This window comes from Cavia porcellus, unplaced genomic scaffold (assembly GCF_034190915.1).
Source record: "Cavia porcellus strain 051 isolate PalLab524CR breed Dunkin Hartley unplaced genomic scaffold, mCavPor4.1 scaffold_8, whole genome shotgun sequence".
Classification (NCBI taxonomy): Eukaryota; Metazoa; Chordata; class Mammalia; order Rodentia; family Caviidae; genus Cavia; species Cavia porcellus.
Window position 1 is genome coordinate 39928779 of NW_026947491.1, and position 24946 is coordinate 39953724.

The window sequence follows — 24946 nt, forward strand, 5'->3', positions numbered from 1 at the left end:
TAAATAATATCATCAAACATACACTACATTGTTGGTCTTTCAAAGATACTGAGGTTTCTTTGTTGTGGTACTGGGAAATGAACCCAGGGCCTTCTCACTGAGCAATATCCTGAAATCTTTTTATTTTTTATTTCAAGATTGTGTCTTACTAAATCATTAAGTTGCTCAAACTAGGCCCAAACTTTCTATCTTGCCTCAGCTATTCAGCATAGTATGATTACAGACATGAACCACTATGCCTGTTTATGCTGTTATTATATTAACTTCCTCAATGTCACATTAAACCACTATTGCAAGTTTTTTGCTTTCCGATATAGTGAAGAGAAATAGACACTTTCTCTACACAATTACTAATGGCAGACTGTTTCCATAGGCTATAAAAAGAGGAAAGCATGTAATTTAGAGTGGGACCACACAAATATCATAAAACCAGGACAAACAGGAAACTTCTGTACAGATTTCTTTTTGTTTCCCTGAGTATAAGCATAATTTCGTTAAAACTAAAATCTAAATATAATATTAGCTCCCTGAAATTTTTGGAAAAGTATCTCTCTCTTCCTAGTTGGGGAAAAATAATGGACAAACAGATTGAGAAGTTCTCTCTTTCACTATCTGGATCACTTTTGGCCTTAGAGCTTAGCCTTTTTCTATGGTCCAAGTTACCGTGTCACTGTAGTCTGTTAGGGCATCTGGGACTTCCTCAGAAAGATTACAGCAGCCTTTGCCTCCATCTACCTGTAGGTGTAAGGGGCACTAAGTAGAGATCAGAAGCTTGAAATTTTCAAACAAGTCTTGCCTGTGTGGTCAAGATGCCTCCACTTACCAGAACATTGGTCTCCTTCTGTCATAGTTTCTTCAGGAAGAACTTAAGTGAGCTAGTGGAAAGAGAGCTGCCCAGAAGTGTGTCTTGTATGTGGTGACTCCCAGCCACTGGCTCATGTGATAGTTTCACTGAGGGCTGAAAATCAGCTACTTACTCCAAAGTGAATGATGAAGATTCTTTAAAAGGTTCTTCAAAGTCGTTCAAAGTCCCTATTGAAAACCACTGGAGACTCAGAAAGGAAACTGAGAGTCCAAAAAAAAGCCATATAGAAAGGGTGAGTTAATTTTGAGTAGTTAAGGATATAAGTGATGAACTATGTGTCTCCATGCTTAAGGATTGACAGCTTGCTCCTATATATTTATTACTTCATTATGCAACATGTGTAGCACATAAACTGTATGCAGAGAATTATCTTCAATGTTTGGTTTGAGAGATACAAATACAATACAAATTCTGTTTTCAGGAAATACAGAATTACGTTCCATTCACAAGAATCCCATGGTTCCCAAGACATCTCTATATATGCCAAGCCTATAGCTCATGTATTCTGAAATCCCAGAGACAAGTCTCTTGAGTTTCTGATTTCCTGAATTTTCTTTATTTTTCAGCTGCAGGAAGATGCTCGAATTCGAGGTAAATATATATACATATATTATATATAATATATTATATAATATATATATATAATATATGTTCCAAGGTGTGGATGGAATTTAAGAAAGGGTTCATCTCAAAGTCTCATTTTAGTACCTTGCCTTAAGCTTCAAGCGGGGCTCCCAGTCCTCTTTATTCTCCCTTCAGTCAAAATGGACACTGGCTTTCCTTAAAGCTTCCATGAACACTCCAGTCCATATAGTTCACATGCCACAAACAGCTGTCTGCTATCATTGAAAGCTCTAAAAGATTCACCATCATTGCAAGTTCCCTCTCTATCCACCCTAGTCATCAAGTATCTCATTCCTTTAAGTTGTTAGAATATCACAGACTGGGTAGTATAAACAACCTGATTTTTCTTCAGGTCTGGCCAATTGCCTCCACTCCAGAATAAGAAAATATAGTCTGGCAGAATCTACTGTGGGAACAGGAGTCCTTTCTCATTATTTATCCCTTGGGAACAAAAGGCTAAAGGTCAGGCTTGCTTCTGCTTTGAAGGATGTTCTTCATTCAAGGAAACTTGATTTCCAAGAGGTCACTGGAGGAACTTTGGGAATATAGCCTGATTTACCCAGCTGTAAAAATGTGGATTTATGATCTAGTTGTTGCTGCTATTTCCCTGTGTTCTGAAATGTGGGGGAAAAGGGTCAGATTTGAGTGAGTGAGGAGAATTAGTTTCATTACATCCTTCTTCCATATGCAAAAAGAAGGTAAGAGAAACCATAACTGGTTACAATGGCAGCCCTCAGATTGAAGTATTCAGCTAACTCTATATAACCAGTTCTGGCTGAGCAGAACTTCAGGGACTACAATTTACTATACTTCATAGACATTTTGTCCACATTCTGAAGCTACTTCTCTGGCAGAAGTCTGACCCTCCTACTATGACTTACGTGTGAGCTTGGAAACTGGAGGAATATTTGCATACACTCTAACAGAATACTTCCTTCCTGTATCCACCTCAGGGATGAGTAACTGTTGTGTTACACCCATCTCATCTTCACCCAGAACTGGGTAAGTGTCCCTAATCTGAAAGTTTCTAAGGGAAATAGCACCCACCTGGAAATGGATGTGGTGGTCAGGAATACAGCTAGCTCTAAACTTTGACCCTTCAGAAGACTATACTTTCAATACACATATTAATACAGAGCAAGAGTTGGCTCCCACCACTCTCAAGTGAAGGTAAACTATAAAGCTATGAAAAAAGAGATAAATAATCTGTCTTAGAAAAATGATAAAACATAAAAAATGGTTGGGATATCAATGCCCCAACATTGAGAGATGTCAATTTATGTTCCACAGAGCAAGATAAGGAGAGAAAGTATCAAGCTACCATACAGAGGTTTAATTTAGATTAAATTTAATTGGAATGACTTCCAATAGTGAAAATGGGGAACTGAGTAGTCCAGGAAGATGGCAACACGATGCTTCAGAGAGCTTCAAAGGCAAATACATTTTTTAAAAGTTAGTTTGAAATGTTCCAGGTACAGTCCTGCCTGAACCAAGAATAGAGAAAGTGAGCTCCCTAAATAACCTGTGAACAGGATTTGTTTCTCTCTTGGATAGTTAGCCCTTGCAAAGCAGAACAAGTCTTTTAAAGAGGTCAGTCATTGTGCTTCAGCTTACTCAGTGCTGAAACTATGGAAGGGACAGTTGATAGGTCACCTCATACTCTAAATGTAATTGTTATAAACTTTAACATCAAGAGCAGTTTTGATTGGTCTAAATCTCTTTGAATATATAATTTTATTTAATATTACTATTCCTATGTGATAAGCAGGAGGAATTTTTCTGATGAAACCATAAGCTTAGGTAGGTTATTACACTTAATCTCCTAGAATCTTCTGATCCAAGTCAGATGCATTATCCATTCCACCACTGGCCCTGTGCTTACACTTAATTTCCAAATGCCCAGTGAGAGATTTTCCTGTGGTCCCCATGATTACCAGGGAATTATGTCTCCCAAAGTCAATGATATCCATTCCTAGTAGAGTATAATAACAATATCTGTAAACATGTTGAAGACCAGAGACAGAGTGCAAAGGATGGGATATTTCTTCCTTATGCATCCACAATCTCCTCTTATTTGGCACAGAAGCACAAAACCTTCAGATTTCTCTGCAACTTCAAAAGTGAAATCACGGTTTGACATTGGAGTCCAGTCATCAGGAACCCATTTCTACAACCATAGGACACAACTCTTCAACCAGTCAGCTAACTACCTTGGACCCTAACTCTACCCATCAAGGAAAAAAGTACTCTGCTTCTGTCAGGTGTTTCTTCCAGATAACCTTTCCTGCAAACTCTTGTCTACACTGCCTACCAAACTTTATCCAGGAGCCCAAGCCTCATAGATATTTACCCAACATGGCAGAGCAGCACCCTAGCAAGAAGATATCATGTAGGGCAGGAGGCAATGGGTTGAGAAGGTTGGGCAGGTGAAGCCAAGCTCAGAGTAGGTTCTTTTGGTCTCAGAGTGTATCAGATGTAAGTAGTTCTGTGTAAGAAGGATTGTTCAGGAATTAGGGAAAAACAGTTATGGGATAAAGAAGTGCAAAGATGGAGACTTTAAAAATACTAATAAACATGAAGCCAAAATTGCTTCTGGAAAGTCCTCTACCAACTTACATTACTTTTGGGACCTAATTCAGCACAGGAGTCTGATGGACTCCTGTGTTGGGGTCTTCAATGACACTGCATACTGTTCCTTTAGTAAGTAACTTTCCTGCGCCTGAGAATCATGTAACACCTAGCCCTACCCTAGAGAAGTAAATTGTCTCGGTTATTCACCCTCAACGGCCCCCTCTAGGGCTCATTGGGAATTCATTTCAAGACAGTCTGAGTTATAGGTGGTTGAGATAAACAGCTTCATCTCCATGAGACTTAGTATAATAACTCTATGTATTTTGTCCTGTTTCCCATACAAGTTCACAGAATACAGAAAATAATCCAATATTATGATAACAAGGTTACATCTTTCTAAAGGAACACTCACATTCACAAAACTGCAATCATCACTCAAAACCCAGTTTTGTTTCAGATATTAAGACAAGACATCTGTCTTTCTCATTAATAAAATATGGTGAGCAAGTGTAGGACAGCAAAGATCCTGAAGTGGGTACTGTTTAGAAAGGGTATGCTCTACAGCTAATGGATCTCTTTCTTCAGTGTGTGTCGGGTACTTTGGGCTGGAATCACAAAGGAGAAGCATCTTCCAAGAGCTGCTTTTACCTTTAGTACCATCTGCCTCATAAGCTACCTAGCAAGGAGGACATAAAATTCTTTTATTTCCCCCATCCATATGACATCTAGGGCCCAGCTTAGTTGCCTGAAAAAGGGAAACTATTAGACAAACATCATCACTTAACCAAGAAGAGGGAATGTGTCCATGGGCAGAGACGTCTGTATCTATGGCTGCAACTGGGCACATGGAAATCAGTTGAAACCCAGAACATCCAATTGCCAAGCAGAGAGCTCAGCAAATAAACAACTGTGGAAGTAAATGTGAAATGAAAAAATGTCCTTTTGTTTTTCATGGGTTGTGGTGGAATGTAGTGATAGAATTGCATTTGGTTCTCAGAATGGCACTATATGCTGTGAGAGGGCCTGGATTATAAAATTATAAACTCATTCTGAATTTATTACCTTTGTGAATCTCTGTTTCTTCTCCTGTAAAATAAATTTTCATTAGTATAAGTTACTGAAGTTTTCTTTCATTCCTAATAGGCTGTAATCTCAGTGCACCATTTCAACATAGTTATTTTGTCCTCTCTCTTGTGGAAAGGCCATCTAGTGCAAAAGCATTTCCTATAAGAAAGGGATATTTTGAATATTTGTCAAATAACTTTGTAATTGTAAACACTCATATTGCATAGCAAGAAGGGTAATTGCTATTGTCTAAACAAAATATGAACCAATGAGCATAATACTTTGACTAAACAACCCAGAATTTAATTCAAGGAGTGAGAATTGGTCACAGTACCAATAAAATAATAAACAAAGTACAGAAGGTAAATGTTCGATGTTTGTTGACTTGGAATTTGTTAAAATACAAATTCTAACTTAAGATTTTATGAAATTAATTTATAATTTTTACATAATGAGATATCATATTTAGTAGTACTGAACACAAACACTAGACAGAATGCTCCTTTTTCATGTTAATTTAACAGCATTAAAAATGCTGTCTCTGACTTTTTGTTTCTAAGACTAATTAAATATAAAATTTCAGACATTTTATAGAATTTCAAAAGATAGCACAATTTACCCAGAAGTATAAGGCAAAACTTTTCCAGAATCAGGATTTTAATGGAATTACCTTCAAAATTTTACTTCTCTAACTTGCAGATGCTGAAATTACATTGTATTATATTAAAAGGAAGAATCAATTAGTAGAATAGAAATGCATTACTGATCCAGGAAAAAGTTCAGCCTGTGTTAGGCAAAAACAAAACAAACAACAACAACAACAACAACAACAAAAAACACATTCCTTTTCATCACCATCATCCTGAAAGTAACATTTAGTAAGACCAGAAGAAAAAATGAGAGACACAAATAGGAAAGAAGAAAATTGTGTTTACAGATGATGTAATCATCTATGTAGAAAATTCAGAAGATTAGGACAAAAACTCATGTGAGTGTAAGCAAATATATCAAGGATGCAGATTATGAGCCTATCATACAGATTCAACTATTTTCAGATGTATCATCAGTGTAAAAATGTAATTGAAAATTAAAAATGATGTCACATATTAGCATTCTCAAAATGAAATATTTGAGCATAAATCTAATATGTCCAAGATACACAACTAATGAAATAAAAATAACTAAATAAATGGATAGATATTCTAGGAATACCCAATGTTGTAAAAATGTCAATAATAACCATGGAAAACCAGTTGGACTTTTTGTTAATCTCTAAAAATGATTTTTGGTACATTTTAGGTATATATGACAATCACATTCAGATTGGGTACTTGAACCTGTACATGATGTAACTTGTTTCTTTTCACATTCCCTTATCCTCTCTTCAACTCATCTCTTCCTTGTTTACAGCAGCTTCATCTCCAATTTTCCCTTTTTCCATTTTTTTTAAATTTTTCATCCATTTTCTCATCCCATCTCCTCCTCATTTGAGCACTTTCTTCCTATTTCACAATACCTTTTACACATTTTGGTCCTTATTTACACTTTAAGTTTCTCACAAACAGAGGAACTATTGATATTCACGTGTATCTGATGTATTTCACTTAAGAGTATGATCTCAAAGGGCATCCGTTTATCTAGAAGTGTCTCAAAATCATCCTTCTTTATGGCAGAAATAGTACTCCATAGTATAAAAAAACACATCTTTATCCATTCATCAGTTGATAGGCATTTGGGCTGTTTACAAAATTTAATCATTATAAACTGTGCTACTATAAATGCGTGTGCATATATTGCTGTGCTGGTTTGGTGATCACGAATTTCTTCAGGTCTTCCTTGTCATGCAAGTATCTTATTTCTCCATCAATTTTGAATAGAACATCAATATAGGTTGGAGGTGTTCTCTTTTAGGGCTTGTCATATTTCACTCCAAGCTCTCCTTGACCTGGGTATTTGTGTTGAAAAGTCAGCTGTAATTCTGATAAGCTTTCCTTTGAGGTGATTTGTTTCTTTTCTCTAACAGTTTGTAGCAGTTCTTGTATTAAATTCTGTAATCTTAACTATTGTATGCTATAGGTTTGTATGCTATATATAAATGAAGTTCTATATGACTATATCAAATTATTTTACCCTGCTAGCAAAATTTTGTCATGACATCTGCAAACAGATTTTTTAAGGTCATTTGTGATGTCTCCTGCTTTTTCATCAAGTCCAATTAATATTGTTATTCTTGGCTTCATCTAGTAGCTACCAAATTGATTTTTCATGGTTCCTTGCTATTTTTAGTGACTTACTTTCTTTTCGTGACTACTAATTGTAATCCTGTCTTACATCTGAGATTCTGTCATCACATTGACTCATTCTGCTGCATATACTTTCAATGGAATTTTTAATCTCCTGATATCTATTTGAATTTGTTTTAAGGAATCCATTTCTTAAGTTGAGCAGTCATGGTTTCCATCATTTTCCTAAGCTCTTCTATTTTTTATCTGTATCTGCTCTAAAAGTCATTGTGGTCACCATCTCTGTTGTTACCTGGGAAATTATTTCTGATTTGATTACTTTTCTACAGCTTCATTCATTTGCCTTGTTACATCCACTGTTACAACTTTGGTGGCTTTTTTATTGTCCCATCTGATTGATCCGTGGGTTTGCCTTGGATGAGTTACACATCTAAGGTTGCATCTTGTTTGTCATCTCATTTTTTTTCTTTTTTTAGTTTAATTCATGAGTTAATGTTTGTAAATTGCCTATGGTGAGTTGTTTTATTGCTAGTACTTATAACCCGGAGGAAATGACTACTTCTCAGAAGTGTCTTCCAGTTAGAGCTGGCTTTTGGGTTTTGAGTCCTTTTCCTATCTCTTCAATTTATTGGAGATGAGCAACTGCTGCTTACTGAGCTCAGTTCCTAGTTGTTTTGCATTGGCCCACAGTATTTTCTATGACCCTTAGGCAATCTCAATCTTGGCATATCAGGAAGAACAGTTGGTTGGAACAATTGTGTTACTTGGGCTAAGCGGTACATTTCACCAATAATAGTAGCATCAAATAGCCTATAAAATGAAAAACTGAGGTAACTATTAATTTCCCATCTTTAACCATATGAACTTGTGATTATATAACAAAAGCAAAAACAAACCAGATGGCACTTTTACCCTCAGGGCAGAAAAATTAAGAGGTTAGGAGAAAAAAAAAATAGGGAAATAGATGACGAAAAGATTGCCAGCAAAGCTGATAAAGAAGGATCATGTAAATCTTGGGGAATTGGTGCAGAAGACAGGAGGAAAAGATATGGAAGAGATAGAACAACCACAAAAAAAACTAGAAACCATGTTCATACTTACATAAAAGGTATATAGGACAAACAATGAAGAATAAATTAAAAAAGAAAAGAGAGAAAGAAATAAGAAAGAAAAAATTTCCACCCCAAAATGTGTCTCTGCTGTCACTGGTAGACAACTTGGGGAGACCAGATCCAGACCCATATTGATTAATGCCAGCAACTCAGCAGTAGCTTGACAGCACAATAGTGAATAATCACAATGAGCTTGCATCTTTATTTCTCCTGAAGTTCAACCTGGTTTATGACCATGAGACTAGAACCAGATCTGTTCAGCATGCAGCAGTCCAGCATGCAGATTCTGTAGGCTTGGGCTCTGCTGGGGGTTACTAGATGGAGCCAGTAGTTGTTATGAGTGCCAGCCTCCGTTGGCCTCACTCTAAGATGGCTCCCTGCCAATTGCCCTCCCTTTGAGGGGTGTCCACACCACTCAGCATGAGCCACTGCAATCCTCTGTATCCCCTGCTCTATTCCACTTGTGCCTCTTTCTATGGAGGTATCTGGGGTTGCCAGCAGTCTCAGTATGAACTGCGTCTCCCATGCAGTTAGTCCCATCTTAGGCACGACCCACCTTTCTTTGTTGAAGTGTCTCTCTTTGCTCTCCCTGTGGCTTCAGTTCTCACTCCTGATCCTTCCTGAGTCCAGGGTACCACTTCCCTCTTCCTTCTTTTCCTTACATGGCTATATTCCAAGAGGCTCTCTGGGGCTTACCACTTCACCATCTCGCTGGAAATCCCTTAGTGGATTTTTTTGACCAAGGTGCTGTGGTTAGTGGTTCTGATACATGAACTTGACTTGAGTAAGAACTTCCTAGATTAGTAAATTCACGTGTTTTTAAATATGACATGTTAGCCAGCAAACTGAATGGGGAACGCTCACCTTAGAAGTGCATATCACCAACCAATAAGATGGTAAATTGAATAGAATAAGAAGAGAAGCAGGAAGTTCTTTGCATTCTTCAAGTATGTAAACTTACCTAAATAAATATCTTGTATAATCATATATTTTATATGAAGTCTGGCTTTCTAGAGAACTCTAACAGATACAGGTGTTCATAGCAGGAGTAGAGTTGCTGTGTGTAACTATATGGTTTAGAAGTCTTTAGAACTGGTTTATTGGAAGATCTTGGAAAAGTTTGGAGATTCTGACTAGAGAAGCCCTAGAATACCATAAGCAGAGCTTGATGGTTAATACTGGTTGAAGCTCAGAAGACTATGATACTGATTAAAATCTAGAAGGTAAGAATAAGATTCAAAAGGCTTCAGCTGGAAACAAGGACACCATCAGTAGTTGGACTTGAGACCATTTATGTTACACTCTGGCAGAAAAGAGACTATCAGGGAGACTGAAATTAAGGACACTGGACTAATCTGGTGGAGGAAATTTCAAAGCTGCCCTACATTCAGGCTGCTTGCTGCTTCTGGTAAGGTTTACAATAAAAACCAAGAACAAAATGTCAAATTGAATGAATTTGAAAACTCCAGAAAGGAAAACTAAAAAGTTGAGGCCTGCAAACTGGAGGCAAGGAGAGTATAATTGCTAAAAATATTAGCATTAAAAAGAAGCTAAGGGCTGGGGCTATAGCTCAGCAGCATATACACACTGGCAACCATTACTATAGACCCCCATATGTAGTCAACTAGGAGACAGAGGGCCATCCCTGCCCCTGTGTGCACTCCAATAGCCACTGATGAGCCAAACAGTGTCAGAGAGGGCTCACTTAGTAGGGCAGACAGCAAGTGGCCAGTTCCAGGCAGAGAGAAACAGCAGATCTGCTTCCACCTGACAGGTGCCATCACTGGAAGGCCCTTTCCTACAGGCAGCCAGCATATCCACCTCTGCTTTCTGGATGCTACCACTGGAAGGCTGCTTCTTGTGGGCAGCAGAAGCAGGGAGACACAGTCATGTAAACTCTGTGCACCTGTAGGCCACAATGGGAGATCCTTGATTTCTTTGAGTAGCCATCACCCACCAGGAGAGTCAGATAAACACATCTCTGTAGACCTGCCACCATCGCAGGAGTCACAGTATATACACACAGCCTGAGAGAAGCAGCCCCACCTCCATGTACTCCTGATAATCAGGGAAGTGCCAGTGTAGCTGTATAGGTCTAGAGAAGCCCACACCATGCCCCGATACCTCTCTGTAATTTGGAGTTAGAGGAACCCAGGTACCTGTCTGATTCCCCTACACTATAGAGGTACAACCAATATGGGAAATGCCTGGGCCCCAGAACCAACTTGTTGGGAGGAACCCAGGAGAATGTCAAGATGAAGGAGCAAAAGACAATCTCTGACATCTAGCCCACACAAAACAAGCCTGGGAGATACAGTTATGGAAGAAAATGGAAGTAACATACCTGAAATCTCTGAGAAGATAGCAATTGAAATAAAGAAACAACTTCATGAGATTGTAAAAGCAAGTCAAATCAGAAATAATGTCTCAAGTAAATGAAGAAATACCAAACATAGTGAAAGAGTTGCTCAGCATGTCTAAAGTAGATGCAGATCTTCTAAAAAGGAGCATAGGAAAATGATGGAAACCTTGAGTGAATATAAAAAGGAATTACAATGCATGAAATAGATTTAAAGAGAGATCCGGGAAATTAAAAAGTCAATCAAAAGCTGGCAAAACCACCTGAAAGAGACTCAAGATAGACTTTCAAACCTTGAAGATAGGATTGCAGCTATTGATGATGAAAGGAAAGATCTCTTAAAAATAACAAGGAATCAGGAAACAAGAATTCAACAGCTGCAAGATGATGCAAAGAAGCATAATTTAAGAGACATAAGTGTCAGTGAAGAAGCAGGGGTCAACACAAATGAAATTAAAAGGCTATTTGTGGAAGTGGAGTGGTTGATTGATTGTGTCAATATGAGACATTCAGAAGCTTAACTAAATGGATTTAACAACTCTACATCCTAGGTTGTAGAAGGTCCACCCTTCTACATGATTCATCACCTGGATGGTATAAAAAGGAAGGAGCACTGATGAAAGTGTTCCATCCCTTGGAGAAGCTTCAGTCTTTGCCTTTGGTTTGGACATCGTCTCCTGGCTTCCAGTGTAGACTCTTCAGTTTTCTGGCATAGGCTCTTCAGCCTTCCATTGTAGAGCTTTCAGCCTTCGTTGAAGACCTATCAGCCTGCTGGTGTGGTTTTCCTTCCTTCCAGCTGTGTAGTTCTACACTGCACAAAAGTGTCATAACTTTCCAACATATCTGCGGATGCTGGATGAGCTGTCCCTATTTCTCTCTGGTTCCCTGTCACATAGAGCATCATTTTCTCATTTTTGACTTTTGGTTCATTAATCCTCTCTCAGGTTGAGTATATTTCCTATTCAGAGCATCTCGATGGACCCTATCTCTTGATCTACTCTGCCTGCATTTCTTTTTGTTAGTGTATCAAGGCCATCTATGTTAGAAGTTATAGCCACTCCTCTCCCTCATCTCTGATATGCTATTTTTTTGCTGTTGAGTATCTACTTTTCTCCTTCATTCCACTTGTCTGCCCCATTCATTGAGGCCTTTCTGCCACTGTTGCTGGAATCCTCATATTTTTCTCTCTTTCTCTCTCTAGAATGTCCTTCAGTATTTTTTGTAGGGTTGGATTGGTGTCATGAATTCCCACGGTTCCTCTTTGTCATGGAACCACCTTTTTCTCCATTAATTTTGAGAGAGAGTTTTTCAGAGTACATCAATCTGGGTTGGAGGTTATTTTCTTTCAGGATTTGGAGTACTTCACTCAAGCTCTCCTTGATTTGATAGTTTGTGTTGTGAAGTCTGTCATGATTTTGATGGATTTTCCTTTATAGGTGATCTGTTTTCTCTGATTGCTTTTAATATTCTGTTCTCATGATGAATTTCTGGGATCTTATTATATGTCTGGATGTAGATCTGTTTTGGTTTTAGCTGGCTGGGGTTCTTTATGCCTCATTTATCTGGATACCATTTCCTTTTGCTATGCTTAGAAGTTTTCCTTAATTATTTCTGTGAATAACCTTTGTAATTCGTTTGTGTTTATTTCTGCTTCTTTGCTCACATTTTTTATTAAGTTACAAATCCTCTTGTCATCTTCTAGCCTTTGTATTGTTACTTTCCTGTTTTTGTTATTTTTTAGAGATCTTTTCTTTCACAATCACACTTTGCAAATCTATCTTCAAGTTTTGAAAGTCCAACTTTACATTCTGTCAAGGAATTTTGCCAGCTTTCAATAGAGTTTTTAATTTCCTGGTAATCTCTTTGCATCTGCTTCATATATTCTAGATTGTGTTTATATTCTTCATCAAAGGTTTCTCTCCTTTTTCTGGGTTCCTCTATTATTCTATCTGTGTCTTCTTGAGAGGTGCTTAGAATTTCTTTTATTAATCTTTTTATATCTTGCCTCACTTGAATTAGAATTTCAGTTTTAAGTTCATCTATGAGATCATGGAAGTATTTATTTTCACTGATGCTGTGGCTGATATTGCATGATTGCTGCCCTCAATCTCTTCTGTTTTTACCTCTCCTGGACTTATTTTCCCTTGGTCAGTGTCTGAGACTTTTTCTTGTTTCTTTCTTTTGTCATGTTTTTGGTTTCTTTCAGACAGGTGTATGGTGGCCTCAGGCTCTTTCTGTTTTGCCTATGGTTTTTCTGAAGAGTGCTGTCTAGGACATTGTTGCCCTCTCCATTTTACTGTTATCTTAAGTGCACACAGGTGTGATATCAGTGGGCTGGCCCCTCTCCTCTGAGCCAGTCAACCAGCAAGTGTCCTCAGCACATTTGTTTCTGCCATGCAAATGTCACAGGTTGGGGAAAGTTATGTCCCTGGCTATTGGGTCCTGACCAGGGGCATAGCCAGCCCACACAGATCCCACCAGTCCTCCTGGCCAGAGGACTGGTGCCACTGGAGTTCTGGATTCAGGCCTGTCATGCCAATATGTCATCCAGCTTGTCACCCCCTCTGCAGGACCCAACTCCCAGCACTCACCAGGGATTAATGTAGCTCTCCACACTGGTTCTTCTCTCCATTGCACCGCATCCTCCTGCCAAGAGTCCTGGGCTCACCAACCACCGATCTTGGCAGCACTACAATGACTTCAGCACAACCATGAGTCATCTGACTGCAAGGTGTGCCCAGCACAGTGCAGGACCAGCCCCAGTGAAAGCATCTGGTTCCAGCCTTTTGTCTGTGCTTTTTCCTTCCTTTCTTTTTTTATTTTTCTTTTTCCTCAGTTTCTTCCTGGGTCATGAGAATCCCTCTCCTTTAGTCTGGCCTTCTCCATGATGTTAAATTCTAGCATCTGGATTTTTTTTTTGTCTGAGAGACTCTCTACCCTGCTACCTGTCAAACCACCATCTTCAGACCAGATCTTGATGTCCTGTTGTCTTATTGTGAAGTGCTATGTTGCTTGCATTGTTCTGTTCTGATTTACTTTGTTCTGTTTTGTTTTATTCTCCTTAGAATAAAAAAATGGGGCTGGGGATTTAGCTCAGTGGCAAAAGCACTTGTCTGGCAAGTGCAAGGTCATGAGTTTAATCCCCAGCACAAAATAAATAAATAAGATGCATTGGAGGTGCAGAGAGTAGGCAGAACCCATAATGAAGTCCTACCCTGGTCTAACTTATGTGTCTCTCTGTGGGTGACCAAGGAGAGTTCCTTTCACATTTGAGGTAGGATCACCTTATTTTAAAGTAAATTTTGAGATATAGAGCTCCAAATTCCTTTTTCTTTCATCATCTAAGAAATATCAGCTTATTGTCTGAAAACTTCCATTGTCTTTATTTGGAGACAAGTTTCTAGTCTGGCAGTTGCTCACCAACTACAAGCCTTTCTTCTAGACCTAATATACTGTACATTGGTTGATTCTGTTGTGATATCTGGATATGTATTTGAATCTGTTTTATGGAATCCAATTCTTTCTTATGGTAGGCATTCATGTTTTACATCACTTTCCTAAGCTCCTTTATTTTTTTAATCTATATTCCAGATTAATTAACCATGTCCTTCAATTATCTATGAAATTATTTCTTATTTATCTTTATCTAGAGACTCAGTCATCTGCTTTGTTACTTCTATTGCTATCATTTCAGATGATGGTTGGCTACTGATTACTTCCACTTCAATCCCTTCTGGATTTGCCTCGGGCAAGTTAGGGGTTTAAGGTTGCATCTTGCTTCCACATTTTCACATTTTCTATTTTTTTTTCTGCATTGATGTTTATAACTTGTTTATGGTAGGTAGCTTTACTGCTAGTATCAAGCTTTCTTTAGGAAGAAATTGCTTTTCAGAAGTATCTTCTAGTCATAGCTAACTTTTGGCTTTCAAGTATGTCTCAAGATCCTGTCTCTTTCATTTGTTAGGGATGAGTGGTTGCTGTCTATTTGGTCTAGCACCCTCTTTTTGTTACTGAACTGTGGCGTTTTTTAAGACCCCCAGATAATCTTGGTATTGGCTTCCCCAAAGGCAAAAGCCTACAAAGGAAAAATTTTGGAGACAGATAGTGACATAGTGATTCATTATACCACAAGAAGCAGTTGACCAAATCCAGTGCTCTAGAGTTAAGAGCTAAGATCATTGCTGAAGCTGCCAATGAATTAACAACTCCAGTTCATAAAATCTTTCTGAAGAGCTCTTCTCAACATGAATGATAGAGAAGGAATCATATCTTATTTTGAGAGCCTAAAGAATATAAATTATTTCAGCTATGGTCATTTGACCTTCAAATACAAAAGGGATTCTTACTATCATTCACTCATGTCTGCTCAAAAAAGTTAAGAAAGAAAATTCAAAAAGCATCTTGGAGCTCTTCCTGTTGTGCTCACAACAGATTTCCAAAAGAGAATATCACATGCATCTGAGAAAGACTTCATTCATCTGGTTATAGTTTACTCTGTTAAAAAAAAATCATGTTCACAGCAATGAAATATAATCAGGGACTGAGAATGGCTGCCTATTTCAATGCCACTGAGAATATCCTTAAAGTGAATCAGGTTCTTCACAAGAAGAACCACTGACTTGTTTGCTGCTTCTTCAGCTGTAACTTCTGCAAATCTATCACAGGTTTCATGTAACCACAGAAATTTCTCTCTCGTGGTCATTATTCTCAATCTAAATGAGAACTTTTAGAAGAAATCAATTGCAGGCTATGGTGGAACATACCTGTAATCCAGCTATTCAGGAAGCTGAGACAAGAAGATTCCAAGTTTGAGGTCAGCCTTGGTAATTTAGAAAAACTCTCTGTCAAAATGTCAGAATAAAAATGGCTAACAGTTTAGGTCAGTGCTCCCTGGCTTCAATCCCAGTGCAGAAGAACAAGAGAAAAGGAGAAATAGAGAGAGAGAGAGAGAGAGAGAGAGAGAGAGAGAATGAGAATAACTTTTTAAGGTTAGAAAGTCATGCACAAGTTAATAAGTGTGAAAGTAGAAAATGTCTGCATCAGGGAGCCTTTTGAAATATTTTGTCTTTAAATAAAAGGTGTCTTTCATCTGGTCATGATCTTTTCCTCCATAGTTTGTTACCAAGATGTTTATTTTCTGTTATTTAAGATTGACATCTATATTCAAGAGCAATTAGTAGTTGCTGGCATTATTTTGTTTTGTTCAAATTTGGGACCTGCTATTCCTTATTTAAGAAGTGATTGTATGGCATATTCAAAGTGTTGTCCTCATTCCAGAGAGAGAGAGGGAAAAATACCAGGATTCTAGTAACAGCGGTAGGAGAGGCCACAATGAATGGGGCACACAGTGGAATGAAGGAGAAAAGTAGACACTAACAGCAGAAAAACAGCACAGCAGAGATGAAGGAGAGAAGACTGGCTATAATCTCTGACGTAGATGGCCTTGATACACTAACAAAAAGAAATGCAGGCAGAGTAGATCAAGAGATAGGGTCCATCGAGATGCTCTGAATAGGAAATATACTCAAAGAGGGTTAATAAACCAAAAGTCAAAGATGAGAAAATGATGCTCTATGTGACAGGGAACCAGAGAGAAATAGGGACAGCTCATCCAGCATCCGCAGATAGGTTGGAAAGTTATGACAATTTTGTGCAGTGTAGAGCTACACAGTTGGAAGGAAGGAAAACTTTGTGACTTTAGCAAGTAAAGGAGTACAGCTCAAGATTAAGCTCAGGGGCAAAAAGGTTCAGCAACACTCAGATAACAGGTTGACCCCTAGTCTAAAAACTAAAGGAGCTAGTGAGACCCAAAATATACAAATCATTCTGAGAAGGGGAAAGGTGAGGAATTGCCTCAAAAAGGAAGGCAAAGGACATTGTTAAGAGTGTATCAGGATTTAAAATCCACATTAGTCTTATCACTGTTTAGTTTGATTATATTTTGTTCCAGTCAGTCTACTCATTTGAGATTTGAGGGCACAGACAGCTAACCCAAAAATAGCAGGTTATACCACGGTAACTATCCTTAATTTCCTATTAACTTAAACTGAAGCCCTGTATTACTTACATTGTCTTACTATGACTGATCTTATTTGAATCTGGTTTGTTAGACCACTATTTTGCCTTGACTGATTTTATTCAAATTTGGTATGCTTGATAGTATCAAGTCTAAGAGTAGAGGCAACTACTCTGAAGGTGACAAGATGTAAAAGATATCCATTCTGGTTTTGATTTTTAACTACTTTCAAGTCCTACAATGTCTTCAAAGTTAAGTTTTTATAAAAATAGCTATATGCTATGTTAACTATATAATGCCTGATGATGTGGGCAATCCTATTGAAAATAATAAGAGAAAGCATAGTAACTACTATAGATCACCTAATATTGTGGTCTTATATGTCTTTTTCATTTCATGTTTTTCCAAGAATTTGTTTTGTTGTCTTGTTTTGATCTGTTTTTCCCTAAAATACAGAAGGGATAGATATGCATGTAAAGATTCACACATGGGAAGAATTTCTAAACTATTTATGGGAACAGATTATATAATACACGATGTAATGAACAGATACTCTGAAGAAGAGACACTAAGAAACCCAATGCTAATTCTGTAGCATTATGATGTAAAATCTAGCAATACTATTATTCACTGTTCAGAGTGATATTAGTGATATTAGTCTATTATGTTCAGTTTCAGCATACGTGAAGATAAAGACAGCTACCATGAAGAGAATGAGAGACATTATGATAGCCATTATTGACTTCCCCAAAATCAGGTCTTGAAGACCTAAAAAGCCTTTATCATCCTGTAATGACTTGATTAGTTCTATAATGCTCAGTATATATTTAATGTGTGTGAAGATGGGGACAACTATTTGGAAGAAAACTAGAGACAATAAGAGAGACAGTGAAGAACCCCAGTAGACTTGCTTTGAAATCTGTGTTTCTTTAAATTGTTTCCCTATGAACTGTTCTGTTCCATATTGTCATGTTTAATCTTACCCTCTTTAAGACAAAAAACAAATGTGTAGGACTGATATTACTAAGTTTTTGTTGGATCATTGAGCAGAACTGTTTGTAGTGTCATTATTTGAATGTCACTTTGTATGCTTTAATTTTGTAACTTGAACAACTATTTCTAAGCTGACAATATGTAACTTATCAACTAGTGATTTATTATTGTTTATTTTTCTGAAATTCTGTATTATTTCTACCCCTTTTTTCTGTTTTTTATCTCTTTAAATAAAAAAAAATGTTATCCTACCCAAAGTGAGTTATTGCTTTTTAAAATCAGCAGAACAACTTAACTTTACAGGTTACAAATAAAAGCAAAACGTTTTTCATGCTTGTATTTTATTCTTTTGGAATGGAGTACATATTGTTGCAATAAAATTATCTTTAATCATTTAAGCTGAATCTTGACTCAAACAGTGAGTACTTATAAACATAAATAAAAAAGTACTTTTAGGATATTAAACATTATCATCTGTAACTCATCAGTTGTATATTGTTGTTCAACAAAAGAGCCAGATGAATAGCAAATTATGTTCATCACTACAGATAACTGAGGCTATTTTTGTTAAGACTATCTGAGTTTTCTAACATCCAAATAATGTAGTTCTCTATCATGTTGACTAATTATCATTGTTTTTGAAGATATGTTATATTGAGTAATTAATAATTCAAATAGAATAATCTGGAAAAGAATTACTTTGTATGTAGTCTAGCTGACATCTCTAAGCATTTCCAATGTTCCTAGTTGTGTCTGGCTTTTGTCTCTTTTCGTCTAAAGACTTCACATTCTACATACAGCTTCATTAATGATGTGGTTTAAAACAAATTTGATCAAGTGTCTTGTTTGGGAATATTTTGGCCAGAGGCTTTTAAACACTATTTAGAATGAAGTGTTGAATATTACTCATTCAATAAATGAATTTTTAAAATAATAGTAACTTTTCAGAACTTTCTAACTACAGCAATTTATAACTGTAGACCTAACTGCAGTTAATAAAAGTGTGCTTTTTTAAAAATGAAAACTATTTTCAGACAAGCATCCACTGAAAATACTTGGCATTAGCACACTGGTCCAAATGATATACTGAAGGGATTTTATCATGTAGAGAGAAAGTATTCTTTATTGCAAATATTGAAACACAAGAATTAGTTAAGAGCAACTGAATATTTGAATATGTAAGTAAATTTAACTTAATATTGATCTGTATGGTAACAATAATGTCAAATTATCTCATGTGCACATATATATGCACATACACACACACGATGCACATACACACATATATAATCAAAAAATATGACAAAACAGCTCAAAAGGCCAGAGAGAGTTTAAAACTACTACGATCTTTACTTGACTAGAAAGTGGTAAAAAAACACTAACTTAAAGGAAGTGGTAACACAAGAATAAGAGATTTCTCTTAATTAGAAGGAAAAACGAGCTATTTGAAAAATGATTAATCAAAAAAGACAAAAAGGAGAGAAAAAGGAATGTAAAACAAGTGTGACAATTACAGAACAAATAGTGAAACAGGACAAATGGTGAAATAAGAAGTTTAAATACAACTGCAACAGTAATTTTATTACATGTAAATGGACTACTCTGACAAGAGATTATCAACTAAATGCTGTTTAAGTATCAGATTCACAGAGGTTGATGACTAAATGATAAAAAATGCTGTATTTCATAAAGAAAGAAAACTCATAAGGTAACAATAAAAATCTTACTACAGCCTCTCCTTTGCCCATTCTCAGGAAGAAAGAGAAATGGACATGCAAATCATGAAATCATAGAAGGATAGCAACATTAATTCTAGTTTTCCCACATGAGGCAAGGTCAATATTAAATAACCAAGAATGCATACATAACTCAGAGGCAATTTAGGAATGTCTGAACCATACTTCCTGTAGTTCAAAAGGCTAAAGATAGCATTTTGAAAGCTAGGATTAGAGGTTTCATTTAACCCAACTATCCTGCTTCTGAGCATTTTCCCAAAAGAATTGAAAACATCATATCACAGTGATATGTACGCACTCATTTATAGCAGCACAATTTGTAACAGGCAAAACTTGGAAACAACCCAAGTGCCCATCAGTCAAGGAATGGATAAAAAAAAAAAGACATGGTATTTTTATACAGTGGAGTACTACTCAGCTATAAAGAAAGATCAAAAAGCATCATGGTTTTTATAAGTAGAAGGATGCAACTTGAGACCATACAAGTGAAATAAACTTGAATGTGTAAATACCATTTGTCTTCCTAGTGCAAGAAACTGAAAGGGTAAATAAGATCCACAATCAACAATAAACAATGTGTAAGGGTAAGCAACTGCTCAAAAAGGAAAAGTAACTGGGATAGGGGAAAGGAGGAAAGAAGAAAGGACAAAGGAAAAAAAACATAAATTTGTATACATATACATAGGATAGATAAGATGACTATATTACTAATTCTATTAGTTCTTGGAAAATAACAGTTAATACTCATATGATTAGATCAATTTTCATGTCTATGTCTGGTAATCTAAGTTATTCTTTTGAAGGTAACAATATGCAATATTACAATCTTTGTTAAATTCCTATCATCTGGCTTTGGAAACCTATACTATTAGTTTTGGGTTTGCTTTTTGTTTGTCTCTTTTGTTGTTTGTTTTTCTTTTATGTGCCTTTTTCTTTTAAATAAAAAAAGCATTTTGAGAATGTTTCCTTCAGTTCAAATATGCAGATATAACCCTGGGTTTAGAACTACTGGGGCGGGTAACAAAACAAACCAACTGGACAAATAAAAACAAAAAAAAAAACCCTCCAAAGCTCAGAATCTCTCTATAATTTTTCCAAAGTTACCACTCCCTATTTCTCCATTTTTAGGTGAATCCCACAGTAACTCAAGTAAGCTAGGAAGCCCTCCATGATTTAATGTCTTTAATATGAATATTTAAATTTCCCATCCCAAATACTCAAATTACATCAGTGCTACATATATTTCAGAGGATCCTCTTGACACACTGCTGTACAAAGCTCATGTGTTGCTTGACCCAGTGAGATCTAGATTATGGTTCCAAACTAACATAAAATGCCAATCTCCAGAAACTCAATGACATTTTAGCCACTGCTTCAGTTTAAAATTCAGCAAAGTTCTGAAGGAACAAGTGTCTGTTTTGCCAAAATTCCTGTTGCACACTTCAGAAATGTTAGCAGTGGCCATATACTGACTGTCAGCTTTGAGTCAGTTTTTGTTCTTGGAAAGATTTTCCCCCCAAGAACAATTTCACAGGCATGTTCTTGCACTACATTAATAAAAGTCTTTGCCATAATAGTGGATTTAGTGGGTATCAGTAGAGCATTTTGTACTACTTGTTTCATAAATGGACACCACACATGCATGCTCATCTCAGGCATCTAAGGGCTACCTGAACATAATGGACAAAAGCGTTCATACTGTCATTCTGGTTCTTCTCTGACCCAGTAATTAAATTTTTTGGCAGGTATTTCTATGATACACTATAATTTTCTTTCTGAAATTCCATCAATTTTCTGAATTGCATTCTATAAAGTATAGTATTGTTTAAACATTCACTAGTCAAATCATGACCCAGAAAGAGCCATATGTTTTATATCAGTTAGGGATATGCTGAGAGCAGCATTCTTTTATATTGCTATATACACTGCTGTCCATGCAGTCCATTGTATAGGCTTACCTTTGCCTTCCTCAACCATCTGCTTAGAAAAAAGCATTAGAATTCCATAGAAAGTCCCATTTTTCAATACAACTACTATTGGTGGAGTCAGTAGCTTGCTATTTTCCAGTAGGAAGGAAGCCATAACATTCTGATTATTTATAAGTAGGAGTGCATATTCTTTCACTGATCCTAAAGATTTGTTATGGTTTGTGTCTAAATCCCCCCAAAGCCTCATGTACTTTTAGATGGTGCTTTTTTAGACATAGCTGAATTTAGAATTTGTGATTGATTCATGGTTGAATGCTAGGATTAAGGGTGCTGGAATTAAGGGTGGATGGTTCCTGGATCAGTCCACTGATTGGATTGGCACCACCCTAATCCCAGCAGTCTGAATAAGATAAAAAGGGATAAAGAGGTTTGTTCCTTCCCCCACCTGCCTTTTGCTTTCTTGATTTTGTTGTCTTCTACCACTATGAACTGTTGTCCCTCTACCATGTGCCACCCTGCCTTGAAGGTGACAAATTATGGACTCTACAAAATGTCAGCAGAATAAACCTTTGCCGCTTTAATTTTGTTTCAGCAACAAGAAAAGTTACTAAGACAATGTTCACAAATATGAGGTATTCAGTTCCTTTTAGCATATTCTTGAGTATAACATATCTTATCAAAGATATTTGTTAACAGTATTTCCTTTATTCAAATATCCTTTGGGCATCGGGTATAACAAAAATATATCTTGATCATTGGTTGTTCTTGAGTCATGTGAATGTTTCCACAACAGTTTGTGCTTAATGGAAAGCCCCATCCTAAGTGTAGTTGGAACCAATCAATAGCTTTATAGTTTGGATAGATTATAACAGTAAAAGAAGAAACCCAGAATCACTGCTTGCTGCTTGCTGCTACCTGTGTGCCCTGCCTTGGACTGTCTCTCCTCTGCAATGCCCCTCTGCCACACCATCCTGCCTTGGAGCCAGTTGATGATGACTATGACTATTGAAACCTCTGCAAAATTTTCTTCATTTACTTTATAGGTATCATGTATTTTGCCTCAGCTATGAGAAAAGTAACTGAGACATTAATTGTTTATATGTATTTTTCTATTTTGCAAATCATCTCTTCAGTTTCTAGAACAATACTTGATACAGTTGGTTGGTGACAGATAATATTTCAACAATTTTTTCTGATTTTTAAAAATTTTTATTAGTACATTTGCAGTACATGATTATATTCCATATCAGAATTATAGAGAACTTTTCAGTATTTGCTAGGGAGGTTTTTTTAGACTTTTGCAGAAATACTTTCATTTATCTCTAGTGCTTAGTAAAAAAGAAAGTTCTAAAAAAGAAATTTCCAAAATAGAATTTAGACTTATAGTAAGTATATTTGATGCTGTCCATTTGAATCTCAAACCTTTCTGCATGATTACTTCCAGTTTGTGAGAACAGTTCTCCCTGTTTTTCTCCATCATCCACTTTAGTCCTTAATGACTGCCCTAAAGGACTACTCAGCTCCCATTCAGTTTTGTAAAATGTGTTTCAGCTGTTCTACTGATTTCTATAAGTTTCAAGAACTTTATGTTTGAATTGTTCCACTTGTAGTCTGTAATTTTTCCATAATATTGAGCATTCTATAAGGCAGGTTATGCTTAAATATTTGATTGTTGGCTGTGCTAAAGGCAAGAAATAGGTTTACGCAAATCTTAGTCAGCCAGGGGTCCAATTTATGGCCTACAATGGATGATATTTTAGTCATAGCATTCAGGAAGGTTCACTATTATTCTCCATGCCACAGCCTGCAAGAACAGTAATATGATTTACTGGATGATCTTTTAAAAATTGCATATGGCTCTACTGTGATAAGTGCCCTACAAATAACTTATTCATGGGCTACTTGTCCCTGTGGAGGTGGTTGCTATCTCCCCACGTTTCTGAGTGGCAATATTGGTGAGATTAATAAATAATTATCTAACTCACTGACATTTTACAGTATTATGCAAAATTGGAAAAATATAAGTTTCTACATGAAACAAAGGAGATGATATGTAGACACCAGAAGATGCAAGCTTCTACCTCTGATAGTAATAGATTATACTTCCTTCATGTTTGAAATATCCTGAAATTGATTTCATAAAATAATTTAATTGTAATCTCCTTTAAATTTTAAATAACTCAATAGATGGACTGGATCTTCATTCTTCAGGATTTTGAGGTCTACATGATTTCTGTAATGGCCCATTTACTAATATCACAGTTGATGGAAACCACTAAAAGTCTCTAAGGGAAAAAATATACCTTCCAGATGTATATCTTATACTCTCTTTATGTAGAGGCAGCACTTCCTCATCATGCTAAGGAATCTTTATTGTAATTTATTTTTTAATTTAAATTAAAAAAACAGATAAAAAGGGTAGAAACCATACAGAATTTCGGAAAAATAAACTGTAAGAAATCACCAGTCGATAAGTTACATACCTTCATCATAGAAATAGTTGCTCGAGTTACAAAATTAAAGCATACAAAGTGATATTCAAACAATGACACTGCAAACAAATCTGCTCAGTGATCCAACAAGAATTTAGTAATACGGTTATCAGTCCTACACACTTGTTTTTTATCTTAAAGGGGAGAAGATTAAACAGAACAAAACAGTTTATAAGGAAATAATTTATTTTTTTTACTCTGCACTGTCATGGTACATTTATTATATGAACCATATACAATAAATGTTATTAACTGCATTTTACATATGAGGCACAAAACTGAACTGTGATTATTTAATTAAGGCTACAACAGAAAAATCATACATGAAAATAAATCTTTCATTGCATCATCAAAATAAGGGCTGAAATCACCTGAAAAATGAGGAAAAATTCCTGAGTTATATATCCTGTGAAGGTTCTAACCAAGAGAGACAACAGATGGTGGTGTTTTGATAATAAGCACAGAGTGAAACAAAAACAAAAAAGGAGCACTAGTTATTATCTTCCCAGCATGTACTTGGTTCATACGTTAAACTCTATCTTTCACATAAAGATATAAGGAAATAATTTAAACAAACATAGACTTCAAAGCAAGTCTACTAGAGATCTTCATTGTCTATCTTATTTTCTCTAGTTTTCTTCCAAATAGTTGTCCCCATCTTCACACACATTGAATATATACTGAACATTATAGAACTAATCAGATCATTACAGAATGATGAAGGCTTTTTAGGTCTTCAAGACCTGATTTTGGGGAAGTCAATTATGTCTATCATAATGTTTCTCAGTCTCTTCATAGTAGCTGTTTTTATCTTTACGTAAGCTAAAACTGAACATAATAGACTAGACTAATATCACTCTGAACAGTGAATGATAGTATTGCTAGATTTCATATCATAATGCTACAGAATTAGCATTGGGTTTCTTAGTGTCTCTTCTTCTT

At 36.3% G+C, this 24946-nt stretch overlaps 1 protein-coding gene across 5 annotated transcripts in view; it reads left to right on the forward strand.

The window, feature by feature from the left end:
- Positions 1–24946, forward strand: part of CUNH12orf54 (chromosome unknown C12orf54 homolog) — a 54477-nt gene that overhangs the window by 12893 nt on the left and 16638 nt on the right. For 3 of the 5 annotated variants that reach the window (XR_010049250.1, XR_010049251.1, XR_010049252.1), the window contains 2 exons: positions 1432–1456; positions 2443–2491. Coding sequence is in view for 2 of the 5 variants with exons in the window: in XM_063254644.1 (XP_063110714.1) it covers positions 1432–1456; positions 2443–2491; positions 3573–3711 (213 nt within the window). In the remaining 3 variants the exon portion in view is untranslated. Of the gene's footprint in view, positions 1–1431; positions 1457–2442; positions 2492–3572; positions 4288–24946 lie in introns of those variants that run through there. The other 2 variants (XM_063254644.1, XM_063254643.1) reach the window with 2 other exon arrangements.